We start from the raw sequence: 21,285 nt of genomic DNA, 5'->3' as shown, positions 1-21,285 counted from the left end.
CACACACACACACACACACACACACACACACACACACACACTGTATAAAAGCCTAAGTGACAGTTATGACCGAACGATCAGAATGACAGGAATGACCAGTCAACCAGTCGCTATGATGCGCACTGACCACCAGGGGGCAGACGCTCAATGCAGGAGCTGCCCCATGGTGGTCAATGCGCTCCTGCAGCCAACTTCCTGCAACCCCTCCCCCCAGCCAGCCCAGCCCCAATGGGCCCCGATCGGGGGCGGGGCCAGCCGGCCAACCTCCCACAGCCCCTCCCCCAGGCTGGCCAACCTTCTGCAGTCCCTCCCTCCAGCTGGTCCTGCCCCAATGGGCCCTGATCACTATCCAGACTGAGGGACCCCACCTGTGCACAAATTCGCGCACTGGGCCTCTAGTCCTATATAATAAAAGGCTAATATGCAAATTGTCCCCACGGGTGGGAGTTCGACTGACCAGGAATTAGATGTGGCTGACCACCAGGTGGTGGCGTGGAACATGGCGGGCGTTGGTGACGCAGTGCTGGCAGCGGGCGGCAGTGGAGGTGCTGCCGGCCCCAATGGCCTGACAAGAGCAGGACTGCAGCAGGGGGTGGGACCAGTGAGTGGGTGGTGCAGGCCAAGGAGGATGCGAGCAGGGGCCCCTATCGCCCCACCAGTCGCCCCACAGATTGGCCCTGATTGCTGGCCAGGCCTAGGGACCTTACCTGTGCACTAATTTTGTGCATCGGGCCTCTAGTATTTATATAAATTACTATGTAAAAGTTTGGGAGAAACTTTTAACTGGCAACCATTTATTTTTATAATTAAAGATATGAATGTAGATTAGTTGAATGCCTTAGTGAGGTTACCATAGGATCTTATCAAGGTGAAATTTATGAAAAAGTGCAACTATATGCTTTACAATTTGTTAAATAAAATATAGTATAAACGCAGTATACTTAAAGCTTGTCAAATTGAGTCTGAATTTTATTTAGAGGAGAAAGTTATATATCTTTGTCCTTCCTTACTGGTCAGTTTAGGGAAAAGTAAAGGCTAACAGGAGAGGAGCTTTATGAGAAATATTTAAGCAACTCAGATCACAAAGTAATATGAAAATTTTTTGTGTAACTTTACTTTCTGTGAAGTCTCTGAATTAGTAAAAGTGTGCTCTTGCAAATGTTAGCTTGGATTAATAGTGGTAAAAGCTTAGAGATAGGGAAGTGTGTTTAAATAATTAATGGTACTGATGAGTGTGACCATCTTCGACTAGTTCACAGGGCTGGGTTGTTGTTTCAGTGAACCACGTGTAAAACAACACAGCCTGGCCTGGCCGATGTGCTCAGTGGTTGGTCAACCCATGAACCAGGAGGTCATGGTCCAATTCCCTATTGGGGCACATCCCTTGGTTGTGGGCTCAATCCCCAGTAGGGGGCATTCAGGAGGCAGCAGATCCATGATTCTCTTTCGTCATTGATGTTTCTCTCTCCCCTTCTCGTTTCCTCTCTCTGAAATTGATAAAAACACATTTTAAGAAAACACTGCCTGAATCTAGCTACAAAATATTGTTCATTTAATTTAGTTTTATCACAGGACTATAGTGAGTATTTAGTTTTAACTAACAATAGTTCTGATTCTTGATCTCCATTTTACACGTCAAAGTCATTTCTCTCTATTTCTAGGAAATGGAGTTATTTTTTCCTTCAAGTGGAGTCTGTGGACCAGCAAACTCTGCTAAATTTACCAATTGTACCTGTTGCATTATTAAGCCCCATGCCATCAGTGAAGGTAAGTGCTGTGTCAAGTACAACATGTCCAATTCATTGTGTTCATAGGAACTTATGAGCAAATCCTTTTGGAAATGAAGTGGGATGTAATTTAAAAATCATCCTGAAAAAACTAGAATATCCTATATAATAAAAGCCTAATATGCTAAGTGTCCAGTTGTCTGGTCGGCTGTTCAACCAATCAAAGCATAATATGCTAATGATATGCTAAGGCCACTCAACTGCTCCCATGATGCCCACTGACCACCAGGGGGCAGACACTCCAACCAGTAGGTTAGCTTGCTGCTGGGATCTGGCCGATCGGACCGAGTGAGACAGGCCAGACATGCCCAGGAGCCCTCCGTCGGTCCCTCCCTGGCTGGCCAACCTCCCACGTCCCTCCCCGGCCCCCTATCATGCACTGGTGGGGTCCCTCGGCCTGGCCTGTGCCCTCTCACAATTCGGGACCCCTCGGGGGATGTCAGCACCAGGGACCCCACTGGTGCGCAAATTCATGCACCGGGCCTTTAGTACTAAATAATAAACATAATTGAATGGATTAATTTTTTCTTAGTATTAAAATAATTCAGGTACACAGAAAATATAAAAAAAAAATTAAGTTACTTGTTTTTCATTATCCTGAGAGAATCATTGTTCACATTTTGATATTTCCTCCAAATCTTTTTATTCTGCATATGTATGTATATGTGTGTAACTGACACATGTGAATGTAATGAACATGTTCAAGATATAGGTCTATAGGCAGATCCTTGGGACCATAATTAGAGGGGAGCAACATGCATGATGGGTAATAAAAATTTATGGAGAACTTACCACTATGTGCCAGGTAGCAGACTGAACACCTGTACACTATCTCTTTTAATCTCAGCAATCATGTCAAATAGGTGGGTTTGTCATTCTTTCCCAGGTACATGAGGCTCTATGTGAATAAGTCATTTCCCAGTTTAGTAGGGAAGCCAGGATGCAGACACTGGTCTCCTGTCACCTCTGGGTTCTTCCTCTACACCCACTGCTCTGCAGCAGTCACGGCAGAGCATCACATGGTATAGCAGTAACATTTGAAATGGCTGGGGTTGACAGTCTATGAAGAAAATGGGAATTTTATGTTACCCTCACTTTTCTTATCTGGGCATGGACACACACACACACACACACAATCAATCAATCAATCAATATACAGACACATTCTAATGTGATGAGCCAAGTTCCTGTTTAAAGGCCTCAACTTTATAAAAAGCTTATCTTTGGCATCTTAATACATTCATTTTGATCTTTATCTGATTTTATTTTTTCTAAGGAAAAATGTGATGCATGGAAAGAGAAATAAAATAGAATACTAGTTATAGCTCTTAATAATTGCATAGATAAATATAACAAATCTATTTAAAATGATTATATAATTGAAAGATGATGTCACATGACTAATTTTATATTTACACAGGTTTAAATCATTTTTAGTCAGCTGTTTTTTAAAGATTAACTATATTTCATATATTCATATTTGATACATATTTGAGGTAAATGAGTTAAAGTAAAAGGAAATTTTGTAAAATTTAATCAAGTGGCAAAACAGTTTAAACTTTGGCATTTCAAGGTGTTTTTTTCCCCCCTTTTATTACTAAACCTCAATTATAGGGATGCTTTAAGACTAGTTTGAAATGTGTAATTAACCCAATTTAGCTTAGAGTTAATAAACTGTGGCTACAATAAAATACAGTTTAAAGTTTCATATTGAATTTATTATCAGATTCACTTGGCCCCCTTTCAATGGCTGGTTTATGTTTATCTTTTTCTATAATGATCCCATTTCCTGGCATATTTAATTTCATCCGGGGTCTAGTGTGGATCTGAGAGGAAAAGAGGTTAAAGAAAAAGTTGTGGATAAGAGAGCAGCTGAAAAGAGGTAGGATTGTTCCCAGAGGCTGACCACCAGCTCCCCCAAAGGCCAGGATAGCCTGCTGACCAAGCAAAGCGCAGTTTACTGCTGTTCCAGTAAAGAGAGCACACCTGGGCGGAGCCCCAGGAGACGCCCCAGGGAGAGGTCCTGGGCGGACTTTGTGGGGTTCCAGGTCCACCTGGAGAGATTGAAGGTGGCCTGTGAGTGCGGAGATCTGACGGAAACTGGGCAGAGTTCGTGAGATCCCAGTTTAGGATTCGGGGACACAGTGCGGCAGGGATCTTACCCAAGTCTTCTAAGTACCCGGTTGTTTGATAAGTGAGTTGTTTGCCAAGTTGAGAGGATATTGTGAAAAGGGGATCATTGGAGTAGTCTATTGTTGGTGTAAACGGACTTTGAGGAAGTTCCTGACACGTACAATGAAGTCATTTACTGATTTACAGCCTTATCTTCGTGGCTAGGAATTTCTTAGCACAAATAATAAAGTCATGCGGATGTAGGCGCCTTAGTTCTTAGTCCTGTGGTTAATCTGTATGGATTCAGTGGTTGGCTTCTCACTTCTGAGAGAGCTAGGGAAAATACAGAGCATACAGAGCGTGGTTTGTGGACTAGATGGTGGCATTCGCGGCCTTGTTATCTATGTCGATTGAAATATATTTTGTCATTTGGAGGACTCAGATTTTAAAAAGGAAGAAAAATAAGGCGAATATTTTCGTATTCTTTTTTAACTTCAAGATGATGCAGTGCGTTTGTTTTGATGTCCTCAGTATTACTTATATGTAGTTAGTTCAATTCCATTGATAAAATAAGTTAATTTTACCCTGAAATCAGGCTCCACAGGCTTGAATCCTGGCTCCACTAATTCTCCATGGGCTGTTAGGTAACTGACTTAGGTTAATCTCTTTCCACCTTATGTCCTCATCTGTGAAGTGAGATTAGCAGTTTCCCTTCTTCGCAGAGTAACTATGCATTAAATGTAATAGTTAATAACTAACATTAATTAACTATAAGGACTGTCCCAGGTCCAGTGCCCAGCTGAGCTGAGTGCTGCGTCAGTGTTGGACATTCTTACTGTGATGAGTACTCCTCTACCGCTGCCATGACTCCTACTAGTAACTCCTTCGTAACAATGCAGTGGCTTAAAATGCTAACAAAATCCAACATCCACAACTGTCACCCACAGAAAGAAAGAAAATCCATCTCATTGTTTAAGGAACTAAGCGCTGTCCTCAGTTAAAGTCTGGTGTGAGGGAAGTCCGGGAAGCGGTCATTGCTTCTGCCTGGCTGACTGGCAGCGTCCTCCATTACCTGCCCTGAGGGCCCGTGAGGCTGGTACTGGGCACGAGGAGGTGGCGAGTCGGGAGAGCGGCCTCTACACTTGCCATGGCCCCCACGTTAGCCTTTTGAAGTATGAGAGCCCGAATTCTGTCGGAAATTTTTTCTTTAGCAGATTTATGCAGTAAACAGTTTGACTGCGTTGTTCATGACATTGTCCTTTCTGAAATTCAGTTTCCTTTAGTCTTTAAACCCAGGTGTTCTCTTACTCTGTGAAATTGTGTAGAAAATTCTTATAAAAGATAATTGTGTTCTGTATCTTAATGTTATGTTTTGGCTGTAAAAAATCTATTTTCATGGAGGCTGTTGGAAAGTAATTTTAGATTTTATTTCTAAAAAGACATATTGTCTGTCTGCAATTCCCTTATTAAGAAGCACATTATTTAGTCGAATATTGGCCAGTTTGTAAATGTAACACCAGAATCCTCTCTGATAGGCTAATTGAGCAGGAGGACCGTTCTCAGCAGGTTGTGTTTATCAAGTTTCTGACTTTTATCAGTCAGCTCTTCTTACTCAGAGCCTCGTTCAGAGACTCACTTTCCTGAATGATCATTCTGATGCTCAATAGACCAAGAGCCCGAGAAACACATCCACCCTGTGGAACCCCCTGGATTTGAGATGATTAAAATGATTACACTCCCACCTTTTCTATAGATGATTTTCCTCACATAATTTAGCCTCTGGAATACTGTGGGAGAGGTGTGAACTTTTTGGTGTAAAGAGATTGGATTTAAACATCGTAAATCTAACTCAGTTTCAATAAAGACTCTTGGAGTGGGCCCAGTTTTGCTTAGCATGTCACAGTTGCGTAGTTTTGTGGTTGTTTTGTGTTCTATCTGAAACAGTAAACAGGAAGGGGCTTTATAAGATGCGACAGAGTCAGAATGGCCTGCAAAGCCTAAACTATGAACTACCTGACCCTTCACAGAAAGTTTATTAGCCTTTGCCATACTGTGCATTTTTAATTGGCCCTGCCTAAATTTTAGCATGTGTACCTAACTCTGAATTGTTTAATAAACTGTGAACTTGCTCACTCTCTCAGATTTTTTTTCTAAGACAAAGATTTTAGAATGTTTAAAACAGCCACTGGAATCTCCTCCCATCTTCCAAGTTATTAATGTGAGAATGTCTATTCTCCTTTCTTTCAAATGTTTTTACTTAACCTTACTGATGTATAAATTACATAGCATAAACACGCATGTTCTAAGCATGCGCTTCTGATGTTATGTTAGAGTGTCTCAAGCTCTCAGTCACGAAGTCCTTCATGTATAAAGTTGGTCTTGTCAGATGTCTCCCTGGAGACACTTGGAGGATGCGTGACAGACTGACTGTTTGAATCCAGTGTCACTGTGTGAAGGAGGACTGACTAGGGTTAGTCCAGGCTCCACTCTGGGCCTTTCTGATTAGTGGGGTTCGGTCCATGACAAAGCATTGAGAGGTCGCCCTGTCTGTTATCTTCAGGAGTCAGGCTTGCTCTCCACACCCGACTGGAATAAAGAAGCAGCTGTTGCTAGGCAGCCGGGCACTAGCACCTAGCAACTGAGATGTGAGCCTCGGGAACCCCAGGCTTCCTTCAGAGCTTAGTGATGTGTGTTACAAGCACAAGCCCTATGCTCGTCTGTCTGAATTAGAAGGAGCACAATAAAGGGATGGCCATCAGCCCGTGAAAGTCCTGAGCACCTGGCAGGGGTTATTGTAGGCTGTGACGTGCGGATACGATTATCCTTCCATGGCTCGACACTTGCTCGGAGAAATTTCTTAGCCTCTCTAAGGCCTTGTTTTCCTCATCTGCAAAATGAAGGTGACAGGACCTACTTCATAAACAAGTTAATACATGTGATGCACTTAGAACAGTTTATATAGTAAGTGTTCCAGAAGCTGTTAGCTATTAATAATAGTAATTGTAGTGATTATATCATGACACATTTTTTTAAAACCTCCAATCAGCTATCTATTGCTTTATAACAAACCATCCCAGAACTTAGCTCCTTAACAACAATGTGTTACTCCACACACTTCTGCGCATTCGCTGGACTCCCATGGCGATCCTTCGTGGTATACCTGGGTCGCTGCGTGGCTTCTAAGGTAGGTGTCTCAAAAGTCAGAACGCAGTTTTTTAGCTTTCGTAACTTTAGGAGTACAAATGTTACAAACTAAAAATACTACTTGCAAGTGTAATTATTTAATTTAGTTTATATTCCTTTTTTTTAGATTTTGAAAAATACTTGATTTTAAGTTTATGTCTTGGTAAACATTTTAAAAAGAAATGTATATAATGAAACTTTCAAATACTATTTTACTACATATGTGTAGCATGTGTCTTCTAAGTTACTGAAACCTGCACTCAGACTTGTGGGACACCCTGTATGTGTATTACTGAAGGGACCGTATTTATTGGCAAGAGTGTTGTTTCATTTGAAAATAAGGTGGACACTTCATTGCCTTCCCTTTTTTTCACTTTCTTATACTTCAGGACTTAGTCGTCACCATTCAGGGCATGATGTCTGGATGCACCTTGATGCATGCCTTTGAGCTCGAGAGCTGTTAACCCCCTGGGTTCCAGGAGGAGCAGGTCGCCGCACGTTTCCAGCAGAACTTGGGTGACAGCTCCACTCCCCTCGCCTGCTTTGCATGCCCGTGTCTGTTAGAGGACCCTGTAATTTTAGGACATGTGGGGACGACCCCTGAGCAGAGCCACACTTGCTCTAGACGTGCAGAAAACGTATCTCAGAGAGTTCGTAGCAAAGATAGTGAGTTCCCATCCCACCTCGGAGGAGCCCCGGGCACTGGTTTCTGTGTGTCTTGTGACCCTCCCCTGCAGAAGGCACAGCCGCAGAGGACAGAAGCTCCTCCTACTTGGCTGTGGCTCTGCCCTTTGGATTTGTCCTTCTTCCAAGCCAGGAGCTGACCGATCCCGGTGGAGCTGGGTCCAGAGACCAGGCCATGTGATGCTACTTTACCAGGAAATGTTTTGAAGATGAAAACTTAAGGCAGCACGATCTCATGTTTTAAGACTTTAAAAGATGATTCAAGCCGAAACCGGTTTGGCTCAGTGGATAGAGCGTTGGTCTGTGGACTGAAAGGTCCCAGGTTCGATTCCGGTCAGGGGCATGTACCTGGGTTGCGGGCACATCCCCAGTAGGAGATGTGCAGGAGGCAGCTGGTCGATGTTTCTCTTATTGATGTTTCTAGCTCTCTATCTCTCTCCCTTCCTCTCTCTCTCCCTTCCTCTCTGTAAAAAATCAATAAAATATATTTTTTTTAAAAAAAGATGATTGGAGTTACATGGCAGATTATAAGTGCTGAGAGTCCAACAATCTAATTATAGTTGATTCCTATGAAAATAGCCCTGGAGGAAAAACTGGGGTGAGTAACCCACTTCCACTCTGCACAGACACAGGCCAGCGTATGACAACACAGATGCAGTAGGATACAAACTTGAGATAGATGGCAAATGACCCACCAACACAAGTGAGAGCTGTGAGCCGCAGGCCTTCTGGAGTAAGAAAAAGGCAACAATACGTAGAAAAGCAGAGGACCGTTTATTAATCTGCTCACATCTTATTTTGGATGTGTGCCCTTTTCCCACCCTTCCTACGGCAACCTTCCTTTCTCAGGCTGCAGTATATCACCTCCCACATAAACCAGAGACTGGATGAGGACAGCGTGCACCTGACAGAAACCCAACCTGAATTCCCAGTCCTGTCTCATGTACCCAGATGGCTGGTGGAAGGGCAGGGGCGAGCTGGGCTTAGGGAGGACTCTAAACTCCTCGGGCAATCTCCCGGGTCTCTGGCTTTCCTGTCAGCATCATGTTCTTAGATGCCCTTTTCCCGGCACCATGAGAGAGGGCGAGGGCTGCCAGCAATGAACTGATGAACCCAGGGGGGAGAGTGCTTTTCAACCTGGTTCTAGCTAAAATGAATGAATGAATGAATGAATGAATGAATGATAAAACCCCAGGGAAGGACTCTGGTTGGCTTGTGCAAACAATACGCCCGTTCCTGGGGGAATTGCTCAGGTCTCGGAAGCAGAGTGCTAAGGCTGACCCTGTTTGGGTGGATGCCCACCTCGTGACCACTCTCAGAGGCGTGTTTTTTAAAATATGTTTTTATTGATTCTTAGAGAGGAAGAGAGAGGAATAGAGAGAAACATCGATGAGAGAGAAACATCACCAATTGGGTGCTTCCTGCACATACCCTACTGGGATCGAGCCTACAACCTGGGCATGTGCCCTGAACAGGAATTGAACCAGTGACCTCTTGGTTCATAGGTCGACACTCAACCACTGAGCCACGCCAGGACAGGTGGCAACTTCCTTTCTAATCAGAGAGGGTGGAGGGGGGCTCCTAGTCCCAGGAGAAGCAAGAGTTTTCAGAAAGATATTGTTAATGGTTGGATTCAGGGTGGCCACTCAGAGGCTTTTGAACAATCCCAGTGAGGACTCTGAGGCTGTGAGCTGAGGCACAGGAAGTGGGGATGGGGAGGTGATTTGACATTCAAAACAGAGAACAGGGAGCATCCATGGGGCTATAAACAAACCAGGGGAGCAGGTTAGCTGTGTGCACACCAGCCCAGGAAGCAGGCCTCCGCTTTGTGTGCCCCTTGAACCTGTTGGCTGCGCTGCACGCAGTTTTGCATTTTAACTTCATTTGCATAGTTATTTGTCATTTCTTCAGTCACCTGAACATCTCCTATCTAGACCAAAGTAAATGACGTGTTATTGACAGTTTGTCTTTTCAGGCTGCGAAATACAGAACGGGTTTCTTAAGTCCTCTCTGTCCTGCCTCCACACGTAACCACATAAATAACAGCAATATCCTTGCCTTGTGTCTGACTGCTCTGGGCAGAATGCAGAGCTGCTCGGACTAGAACTTCTTATTGGTTTATCTGTGAATGGAATTATTCTGTCAGTGGTGCATTCTGCAGGGTAGTTTAATGTGGTTACAGACTTACAATAGGTGTAGATTGTGATTTCCTTTCGTATTGGTTAATGCAGAAGGCTCAATACTGCTTTCATATTTAGATCAGGATTCTTAAATAATCATGTAAAGCATTTTCTTTATCAAAATAAACAAGACCTTGATTTGTGCTAAGGCACCAGCAGTATCCCTGAGGTCAGATCTGTGTACATAATGACACTAAGAGTTTATATTTGCCTTCTTAAAAGTTAAATTTATTGGGGGAGGGGAGCATTGGTTAATTAAATTATATAGGTTTCAAGTGTATAATTCTATGCTACATCATCTGTGTGTTTACCATCCAAAGTCAAATCTCCTTCCATCACCATATATTTGACCTCTTTTACCCTTAACCCACCCCCACCCCTCTTCCCTCTGGTGATCCCTATACTGTTGTCTGTGTCTATGAGTTTTTGTTTGTTTGCCTTGTTTGTTCATTGTTGTTTTTAGTTTTATATCCCACATGTGAGTGCAGTCATATGAAAATATCATGCTGTGGAAAGTAGGAAAGTTTGGAACCATATGATTTATTTGCCTTTTTAAATGTGTTGACATTTGCACAGATGGTGCAAGGGCAGTGGCAGGGGAAACTGCCTTCGCACTAATCAAGATAGTCGCCCCAAGCTCGTAGTTCATGCATGTTTAACTATCAGGTGCTGCAGGGAAACGCCATTCTTACATAAGAATGTCCTCAATGCAGCAATGCAAGTGAGTAATTTTTGACCCTCAAGTACAGGCCTTGCTAATACTCTTGTGAACTAAGGGCAGTACACCGAGGGCACTTGTGCTCCACACTCAAATACAACTTTGTCTTTACGAAAAGCACTTGAACCGTTGTTTGAGTTGTGAACTCAACAAGGAGCCTTTTTAGGGCGTTCCACTTTTACCTGCAAGACTGTAGCCACACCAGAAATTTCCACTGGTTTGCAGCTTAACTCTTTTCAAAAATGAAGTAATCCTGTCATTTCAAAGACATGACAACTGACAGCAGTTGTTGCCCAAGATAAAGACCCAAGTGATGATAAAGTTCCAAATGAACACTAGGATTAGAATCTTGGAAAACTCTACTCACCACCTTGAGCCTGACAGCTCCCCATGCTTGAAGACTATGCTGATGAAATTGGGGGTGATTTTTTCAGTGTGGCCCAATGAAGTGAGTCAGCATTTGGAAGACTGCAAAACAGTGAGCTAACATTTCCTAAATGATCAATGTGTGAGGTTAGGAAATCATACACAAGTGAATGATTTATTCAAAGTACAAGAGACCAGTGGATTTTGTCTCCCAAGATTAAAAAAAAGAAGTTCACTGGGAGAGGCTTGAAATTATATGTTATCTCAGTTCCCAGCGTCCTTAATCTCCGTTAAGTCTTAACTGTCTCTCTGTTCTAAGAACTCCCCCTCCATTTGATGCTGTGATACTACTGTCATGTCACAGTTGTATCTTCTTTATTCTCTTGCATGTCTCCTTTTATGTATCTATTTATTTTCATTCTTCAATTCCCAAACTTTAAAACTAAAGCTCTTTTTTGCTTTTGTTCTTCTTTTTGTCCAACAGTAGTCATCTAGTCTCATCATTCCACCTCTAATCTCTCTGCACCTCATTATATCTCTGGACGGCACCTATACCCCAACTCCCAGGGACTTCATTCATTCACCACTCAGTGATCTTCTTCAGCCAATGGCCAAGCTCTGTCCTCAAGTACCCGTCAGTGTCCTGCTCTAAAATTCTGTTTCTCTGTTCAAAATAATCCAGTGTCTTTTTCCTTCATTTGTTTACATTACTCGTGTTTTTGTTTTTATTTTTCTTTAAAGTGCCACATTCTGCCAGTCACTTAGACTCAAAACCTTCCTCCTTCCTCTTCACAATCTGTCAAGGTTCATCCTGTTACATTTGCTTGGCAACGTCTTCTACTCCTTCCTTCTCTGCTGCTGCCACCCAAACCCAGTCGGCATGTTGATCATTTCAGAAGCCTTTGTTCTTCTTCTGTCCTTTATTCCTTCCCTCAGATCAGCTGCCCCATCGTTGTTGCCTTAGTAACCTTCCTAGAACACCACTTTTGTCCTGTGTTGTTCTGCTCAGGCTTTCTGGGAGTCTCCATTGCTTTTGGCAGCGTTTCCTTTTATTTTTACATATTTTAAAAAATTAAACTTATTTTTATTGATTTCAGAGAGGAAGAGACAGGGAGTGAGAGATATAAACATCAATGATGAGAGAGAATAATTGATTGGTGGCCGCCTGCATGCCCCTACTGGGGATCGAGCCTGCAATCAGGGCATGTGTCCTGACTGGGAATTGAACAGTGACCTCCTGGTTCATAGGTCAATGCTCAACACTGAGCCACACCAGGCAGGGTTTCCTCTTGAAGGAAAAATGTATTCCCAGTGTTAACATAAATTATTTTACTTACAATGCAACTTAAATATGTCCAAATAAAAGCTAAATATAAACTTTTTCATGTACAACTGTTTAAAACAATTTTATAAATTCGGTCCAAACAAAGCTATATAATGGATAAAATTTATAATGTGACTAGAGGCCCAGTGCATGAATTCATGCACTGGTGGGGTCTGGCCAGTCCGCCCCAATTGGAGCAGAGCCAGCCAGGGAAGGGGACACAGGAAGTTGTCCGGCCAGCCCTGCCCCTGATCCGGGTGGGGGGGCTGATCAAGGCTGGGCCGGCCAGGGGGATGGGCCGCAGGAGGTTGGGGGGGCCGGTTGAGGCCCTGATCGGGCTGGTTGGCTGCTGCAGTGCGTGTTATAGCGACTCATCATTCTGGTCGTTTTGGTTCTATCATTCCAGTCACGTGACTTTTATATATATAGACTAGAGGCCCAGTGCACGACATTCATGCATGGGGGTGGGTGATGTCCCTCAGTCCAGCCTGCACCCTCTCCCAGTCCAGGACCCCTTGGGAGATGTCTGACTGCTGCCATGGAGGCAGGAGAGGCTCCCGCCACCACTGCTGCACTTGCCAGCCATGAACCCGGCTTCCGTCTGAGAAATGCTCCCCCTGTGGGAGAGCACTGACCACCAGGGGCAGCTCCTGCATTGAGCGTCTGCTCCCTGGTGGTCGGTGCGCATCATAGCAACCAATCATTCTGCCATTTGGTCAATTTGCATACTAGGGTTTTATTATATATATATAGATGTTTGCCAAAACTAAATCATGAAGGTCTATGTGGATATGGTACAGACTGTTCAGAGTTTGACATGAGCCTGTTACATGCTCAGACTTCCACACAACCTTTGTTTGTACAGTGTGCTATGATGTCATTTGGCCTTCACGTGATACCAATGTGTCATTTGGAAAATAGATGGCATCGTTTTTTTATTTTATTTTTTTTATCCCTCAGCCTTCTACAAGGAAAATAGCTGCAGTAACAGTAACCTAGATAAGATGCCCATCCAGACACTGGTACTTATTGGTGATTTGGGATGACTGGGTGAGCACCCAGATGACCCAGAATATGGTGAGTGTGTGTGAGTATGAGAATGTATGTGTGTGAGTATGTATATGTGTGTGTGTGTGTGTGTGTGTGTGTGTGAGAGAGAGAGAGAGAGAGAGAGAATGTGTTTGTATGAGTATGAGAATGTGTATGTGAGTGTAAGAATGTGTGTGAGAGTGGGTGTGTGTGAGTGTGAGAATGGGTGTGTATATGAGTATGAGAATGTGTGTGTGGATGTTAGTGGGTGTGTATGAGTGTGAGTGGGTGTGTGTGAGTGTAAGAATGTGTATGAGAGTGGGCATGTGTGAGTGTAAGTTGGTGTTAGTGTGAGAATGGGTGTGTGTGAGTGTGAGAATGGGTGTGTGTATGAGAAGGTGTGTGTGAGTGTTAGTGGGTATGTATGAGTGCGAGTGGATGTGTGAGTATAAAAATGGGTGTGAGAGTGTGTGTGTGAATGTGAGTGTGAGTTGGTATGTGTGAGTGTGAGAATGGGTGTGTGTGAATGTATGTGAGACAGACAATTTTAGTTGACTTGAAAAATAAAGAAACTTAGAATATTTTTATAGAAAGTGAATGAAATCTGAAAATCAGTCCCAGCCTTGCAGCGTTCATAGACCCCATTATACAAATTCCTCCTGCTGACACCCAGGGCCTTCATCCATTTTGGTTACATTTCTATTTTCAGCTGTTTTTCTTTTTGACATCTTACAGTTGTGAGGATATGCTCATTTTCCCAGATTCGTGTGGAGCTTCTGCTGCCTTTTCATTTTTTTTTTGTTTTTGTTTTTTTAAAAAATATATTTTATTGATTTTTTACAGAGAGAAAGGGAGAGAGATAGTTAGAAACATCGATGAGAGAGAAACATTGATCAGCTGCCTCCTGCACGCCCCCTACTGGGGATGTGCCCGCAACCAAGGTACATGCCCTTGACCGGAATCGAACCTGGGACCCTTCAGTCTGCAGGCTGACGCTCTATCCACTTAGCCAAACTGGTTAGGGCATGCCTCTTCAGTTTTAATCTGATGTTTCTCCTCTGACCTTTCTGTGTATCTAATACTTGGGAATTTCATTTTCTTGTAGTATGAGTTTTAGTGGTTTGATTTTCATGTTCTGGACATCACTGGACTTCATGGGCCCTAGAGCAAAATAGTATCTTAGAAGTGTTTTCGTCTTCAGGGTCATCCCTGATGTTCCTGGAGCCCTTAATTCCCAGTGGATCAAGTGGCCATAGTGGGCTGTCTCAGGGACTGGGCCTCCTTGTGGATCGAATGACCGTAGGAGGCTGTCTCAGCGACTGGGTTCCCCTGTGGAAATGACTTCTCAGTGGATGGAATAGCCATAGGTGCTGTCTCAGGGACTGGGTTCCCCTGTGAAAATGACTTCTCAGTGGATGGAATAGTCATAGGTGCTGTCTCGGGGACTGGGTTCCCGGTGGATGGAATGACCATAGGAAGCTGTCTCAGGGACTTAGTGTCCCTTGGGAAATGTGATTTCCTCATAGAGAGTGTAAGCAAAGGAAAGTAACTTGATGCAGAAAATTTGTATTTCTAAGCAGCCGAAATGCCTGAGAAGTTTTGCATTTTTCATGCGTGTGTTCCGAGACGCAGGCTTTGAGATCTCAGCTATGCAGATGGTACGTAGTTTGCAATGAGTGACAACCTATGTAGAAATTGTTTTTTTCTACATAAGTTTTAAGATGTTTTACATTGAATTTTCTCTGCATTAAAATACACAAAAAAATAGAGTTACTGAACTTGGTAATCTATATATATATAAAAGCCTAATATGCAAATTGTCCCCTTGGGAGTTCGACCAGGAGACCAGGAGTTCTATCGCTCGCTATGATCTGCGTTGACCACCAGGGGGCGGTGTGGAATGAAGGAAGGCCCTGGCTGGCAGCCAATGAAGGGAGGCCCTGACCGGCAGCCGGAAGGCCTTGATCAGCCCTGATTGCCGTCCAGGTCTAGGGACCCTATCTGTGCATGAATTTTGTGCACCGGGCCCCTAGTCTTATAATAAAAATGTTTTTGAAATTATTTTACACATCAAATCTTTCACTGAGAGAACTAACAGTCAAGTTGTGCACCTAATTGAAGCTGGTACAGTAGGTTTATGCAGTTCTTGGAACTTTGCTGGCAAATATGGGCTGAAACAAAGCATTTAGTTTTTACAAACAAAAGATAGAATTAAGCCAAGTAGTTATAGTGACTTTTCTGTTGTCTGGATCTGTGACTCAGAGGGGAGTATGGGAAGAGATCATTTCAGATTTCTCCTAACCAGGGCCTTGTGCTGGTTTCTGGCTTTCCCCTCCGGCACCTTCACAGAGCCAGTGCCTTTCAGCCCCTCGGTGGCTGGCAGACTGCCCAACACACATCTAGGAAACCATCCACTGAAGAAGCAGCACCGCTCCTTCGGGGCTCAGGCCTCTGTGCTCCGCTTACCAGTGCATCTGAGGAGGAATTGGGTGCGGATGATAAACAATGTGGGTGTTACAGTACCGAAGGCCAGCAAGCTTCTGCTGTTATGATAGTGAAATACCGATCCGATTGGTGGGGCTGCCCATAGGTCAAGAAAAGGTCAGAAATATCCACTGGTTTGCAAAGTCTTCAGGCGAAAACTTGGAGACTGATGAGGAAGTTGGTATTTGAAGAATCTTATCTAGAAGATTCTTATCTAGGACTATAAAGAAATTGTGAGCCAAAACCTTGGCAAAGTAGCAGCATGGCGATGTATCCGCAGCTTTGTGGGACCTAAGCCTGCTTAAAAAATAACCAGTGTGGGAATTTTAGCTGTAAACATTGATCTAAGTCTGGCTAGATCAACCTATAACGTAACTCAGTGATTGGCCCTTGTAGATGCTCAGTGAAAACAAGAATAATTTAAAAAGGATTCATTGAACCTGTGGGGGAGGCATGGTGATTTCATGACAAGCACAGTCCTTCATTTTTGGAGTCTTAAAGATCTATTTATGAGTCAAGGGTCAGCTGCTTTCTAGGTATGTGACAGTGGCCAGATGTCAAGCTTTTTTTTTTTTTTTTTTTTAATTCTCACCTGAGGGTATTTTTTTCATTGCTTTTTAGACAGAGCTGAAGGGAAGGAGAGATAAGAGGGGGGGGGGGGGGCAATGTGAAAGGGACACATCTGTCAGTTGCCTCCCATAGGGGATTGGACCTGCAACCCAGGTACGTGCCCTTGACCGGGAATTGAACCCATGGCCCTTCAGTGTGTGAGCCAACACTCTAACCACTTAGTAACACAGCCAGGGCCCAAATATTCTTATCTTCAGTTTTATCAGCTAAGCAAGGAGACCATTATTGTCTACCTAAGTAGATTAAATGAAATAACCCTACCTAATGGAAGAATTTCCATTGCAAGAATTGTGGAATTTCCCGTGCAAATTGCTAGGTATTTAATAAATTGTATTTTCTGTTACTACTTTATTATATTAATAGTACAGGTTGTGTGAACACAGGATAAAGAAAAACACCTGAAACCAAACAAAATTCCCTCCCTGTATGGTTATGTTGCTAATAAAATAAATCCCCCTCGTTTGAATTATTGTCTGAGTAGGCAGAAATTTCTCCATAATTGTCAGTCCTGGCAACAATAAGCAAAGTGAGTGGAGTGAGGTGGGAAATAAAATTGGAAAGTCTGAGGCTATTTCAGAAAACATTTAAGGTCTTAGTTTTTGAGACACTAGAACTTGAACTTCTACTTCTAACTAAATCTGAGCGCAGCTTGGGCAGGCATGAGTCTTTGTAGGCTCATATCGTAAGCGCACCTGCAACCCTTTTTGAAGAGCAGCAGAATTCCAGGCGCTTTACCGTGCGCTAGACTAACCAGGGACTTCAGAATGCTTGGGAGAAATCTAATGTTCAGCCTTCTCGACAAAATTGGAAGTAATTTTCTTTAGTAACATTTTTTTTCTTGTGTCACTAATTTATCCACAAACACCAATGCATTATATATGTCTCTTTCTTGTGCTGGGAGTGAGGTTTTGTTCAGAGAAGTGTAATGCTGTGGTGAAGAGCATGACCAGTGAGGTCAGGCTGGGATGGAACCCAGGTTTGTGGGGCTCCACAGCCCCTCTGAGTCTCAGCCTCATGCAAATAGGGGCTGGTACCACCCCTCACATGGCAGGGTGGTCGCAGCATCAGAGGAGATGCTGCGTGGACAGGACCAAGAGCAATGCTGACATGTGAGCACTCTAATCGTTACACATTTTTATTATTGATGAGCTAGCCTCTGATAGCACTTTCTTCTTCAAAGAGTATTTGATTCATGTAAACTTTATATTTTAAAGTAAAGAAAATATATCCAAGAGATCATAAATGTTGAGTGCTTAAGTGCGGTTCGTTCTCTTTGCTTAGTCAACTTATGGTTTTGTGGGATTTTTTTTTTTAAATATAGTTCAACATGGATCGAGCTAATGTTGAAGAGTTTTACGAAGTTTATAAAGGAGTGGTGTCTGAGTATAACGTAAGTATCAAACTAAACGTAAAGCGTTCGTACTGAAAACAGTTTGTGTGTCTCACATCTGGGGAATCTCAGGGTAATCTTTAATCAGGAAAGTATTCTTTAAAGTATACAGGATCCTGCCAGCTGCCAGTCCGTGATACCCAGTGACTGCGGTATTCTACCCCTGAGAGCCACTGGGTCAGTTTTAAAAATATAATGTTGTTTCATTTATGAAACAGATATCTGCAGGGGAAACAGAAAATGCAAGGGGGAAAAACCTTGCTGGGATATTGACACATTTTGACATTATCTGTGACGTTTATAATATTGTCAGGGTGGGAGACTGTCCCAAATGCTTTAGAAAGTTAAAAGCAAGTAGATCTTAACATGATCGTATAACTTCATAGCAGTACTTACCATCTGCTTCAACGACACAAATGCGGGCGGAGTCATCTGAAAATGGGACTGAGACGGAAGAAACAAGACTGAAAGGGCCCTTGGAAACAAATGACGATATTCAAGTACACCAGATTGTTCCTTAAGATAACACATAGTAGGCATTTAATCAAAGGTAGTTTCCTTCCCCTCTCTATCAAATTGTCTCAGACACATTGTGCTGGTACACTGCCCCCTTAGCCCTGCTGTTTCAGAGATAGTTTGACTTTTCTTTTTGCATGAAGTTCATTGTTCCTGACAATGAGACTAGACCTCCATCCCCTCTCTTCTCGAGGCCCTTTCCTTTCAACCTTCCTTCACCAAGGAAAACTGGCTGGTTCCAGGACTGCTGGAGCCCAGGCCTTCCTCAGCCCACGTGGTCAAGGCTGAGAGTGAACATTCTGTCGCAGCCATGGGCTTCCTCAGCCCTGCATGTCCATGCCCCCACCTCCCCCTGCTGAGAACTTGGCTCTTGTCATTTAGTGCAGGCGGAACTTCAGGAGCATGAGACAGGAAATTTTTTTACACTTTTTATTGATTTCAGATTCACCCCAATTATCCACCAAAATCAGTCACGCAGGACCTCGTGTATAGCAGAGTGGCTTCAGGGGATACAGTCAGGGGCCCTCAGGGGCAGGGCTCTGGGGACCATATTAATTATGACGTCCCCTCCCTCCTCTCTCAACTTCTGACATTTCTATTTGGTATGATGACTACTTTCAGATTAATATTGAAATATTGTCCTGTAACAACTAAGTCTTATTTTACTTTGGCATTGTGTACCATAAACCCTGCAGGGCCACAACAAGGGCCCCCAGCCCTGCATGGTCTGGCCCCGTCTCTGCTGCTGCCCTGTGGTCTGGCTCAGCCCCCGATGCCCTAGCCCCTTGGCTGAGCTCACACCCCCCCTGAACTCTGTCTGATGCCCTAGGTGTTTTATGAGGCTGGCCACTCCGCCTGTAGAGCGTGAGCCCTTCTCAGCTTCGTGTGTCTCTGAATCATTCCACATATGCTCTGGGAGTTCTTTATCTCAGCCTTGGATTGTGTCCTCTGCACACAGTCTCTTAGCCAAAAATTCAAGTGACGTTCTTGGCAGATCCCTGGGGTTACCCTCCCAGGGCTCCTGCACCCCCTCTAGTAGTCCATCCCGCGAGTCCAGTCCATGCACCGTCTTTGTCTCCTGGACCGTTGAGAATGTTGGGCTCTGTCTCCTCGCCCTGTCCCACTGTCTGGAAAGGGCCTCCCGGCAGGGAGCTGGGCAGTCACAAGCTCACCTCGCTCGCTTCCCTTCTCCCGGCACCACTGGCCTGCCCTTCACCCAGTGTCTGACTGTGGCTCCATAGAGGGTCTGCATTCCAGGTGTTTAATGAGGAGATAAACCTCTCCCCGCTGTTTCTCATGTCTTTGGACGGAGCGCTTTGGAATTTATTTCTCCAGAGATGCTTTCGACAGTACTGTGCTCACGAGGAGAGACCCTTTGAAAGGAGGTTGTCCTAGAAAATGATTTCAGATAGTGAAAGTGTCCAGGATTACATTCACGCGGTGGCAGTGGTAGGAACGGAGATGAGGGAACACAGACACTTTTGTTGGGAAAGTGGACAAAATTTGGGAACTGCTTGGCATGTAGAGTATAGGTGGGGAAGGAGTCAAAGGTAATTTTTTTTTTAAATATATTTTATTGATTTTTTACAGAGAGGAAGGGAGAGAGATAGAGAGTTAGAAACATCAATGAGAGAGAAACATTGATCAGCTGCCTCCTGCATGCCCCCTACTGGGGATGTGCCCGCAACCAAGGTACATGCCCTTGACTGGAATCGAACCCGGGACCCTTCAGTCCGCAGGCCGATGCTGTATCCACTGAGCCAAACCGGTCAGGGCGGTAATTTTTACTTTAATTTTTAATATTTCATATTACATATTCCAGGAGATGGTGACAGAAATATATTCTGGCCCTTGCGTGGCATTGGAGATCCTGCAGACGAACCCTGCCAAGACCTTCCGAGAGCTCTGTGGGCCTGCGGATCCTGTGAGTTACTGTTAAATATCGCCACGTCCGTTTCAGTCATTAACCAAAGGTCTTCACTGGTTTGATAGCTTCAGTTTGTTCTTTAAAAGAAATAATACAAATGGGGACATGTTAGACAAAACTTTTAATTCAAAGTAGCATTTTCCATCCTTTATTTTTTGTATAATACTCTAAGAAGCAGTGAGTTTTTATTAGCCTAGTGATGGGGCAGAAACATTTACGGGGCATTTTCTTTTGTTGTTTCTTCTTTGCTAAATTGTCGAGGTAAGTAAATTTACCAAGCTCTGTGGGGGAAATTGTCCAAGGTACTAATTCTCCTTTGACATAGTAAGTAAATAGTCAGTGTAAAGAACGTGGATCTGGTGGCCTCAGACCAGATCCGACACTGAGTGTGAGCAGTGGGACTGGGTGAAGCTTGATGTTCTCTGTACACCTTCCAGTGGCTTTGGGCTCTCTTCCCATGGACGCGGGTGGCGAGGGTCAGAGAGGGGGTAGAAAAGCAGACGTCGCCTTAGGACACATGGGAAACCTCCATGCATGTGGTACAAGCTGGCCGGATCATGGGAAGTGTGACTGACTTTAAACACTAGCTGACATTTAAGCTTTCTCCTTCTTTCATTTCACTACCACTTGTAAACAGTCGCTGTAAATGAGTGCCAGTCCGCTGCGTTTTGACTCAGCATTTATGGGAATGCCCGTAGGTGTAGGATAGTCTGCTAGCAGCACCTGCTAAGGAGTCGGCTTGAGAAAGTGCTCCAAAGCCCTGTTGGGGGAGCAGATACACAAAAGGTGTTTACAGTATTTACAGAGAAACTGCAAGCAAGGACTAACGTTCGGGTGAAAGTGTCACAGGGTTGTTAGCAAGGAGCAATGATTAGGAAGTGGAAGTGACCGAGAAAACCTTGTTAGAGGAAGAGACATACGTAAACGGGATTTAAAGAGGCGTCAAGGCACAGAG

General features: G+C 43.9%; 1 protein-coding gene across 1 annotated transcript in view; it reads left to right on the top strand.

The window, feature by feature from the left end:
- Nucleotides 1-21,285, top strand: part of NME7 (NME/NM23 family member 7) — a 109,382-nt gene that overhangs the window by 37,781 nt on the left and 50,316 nt on the right. The window contains exons 7-10 of the mRNA XM_023763270.1: nt 1,662-1,771; nt 14,981-15,041; nt 17,819-17,887; nt 20,226-20,327. Of these exons, the coding sequence (XP_023619038.1) occupies nt 1,662-1,771; nt 14,981-15,041; nt 17,819-17,887; nt 20,226-20,327 (342 nt within the window). The remainder of the gene's footprint in view (nt 1-1,661; nt 1,772-14,980; nt 15,042-17,818; nt 17,888-20,225; nt 20,328-21,285) is intronic.

This window comes from Myotis lucifugus, unplaced genomic scaffold (genome assembly GCF_000147115.1).
Source record: "Myotis lucifugus unplaced genomic scaffold, Myoluc2.0 scaffold_279, whole genome shotgun sequence".
Taxonomy (NCBI): Eukaryota; Metazoa; Chordata; class Mammalia; order Chiroptera; family Vespertilionidae; genus Myotis; species Myotis lucifugus.
This window is presented reverse-complemented; position numbering and strand designations above follow the sequence as displayed.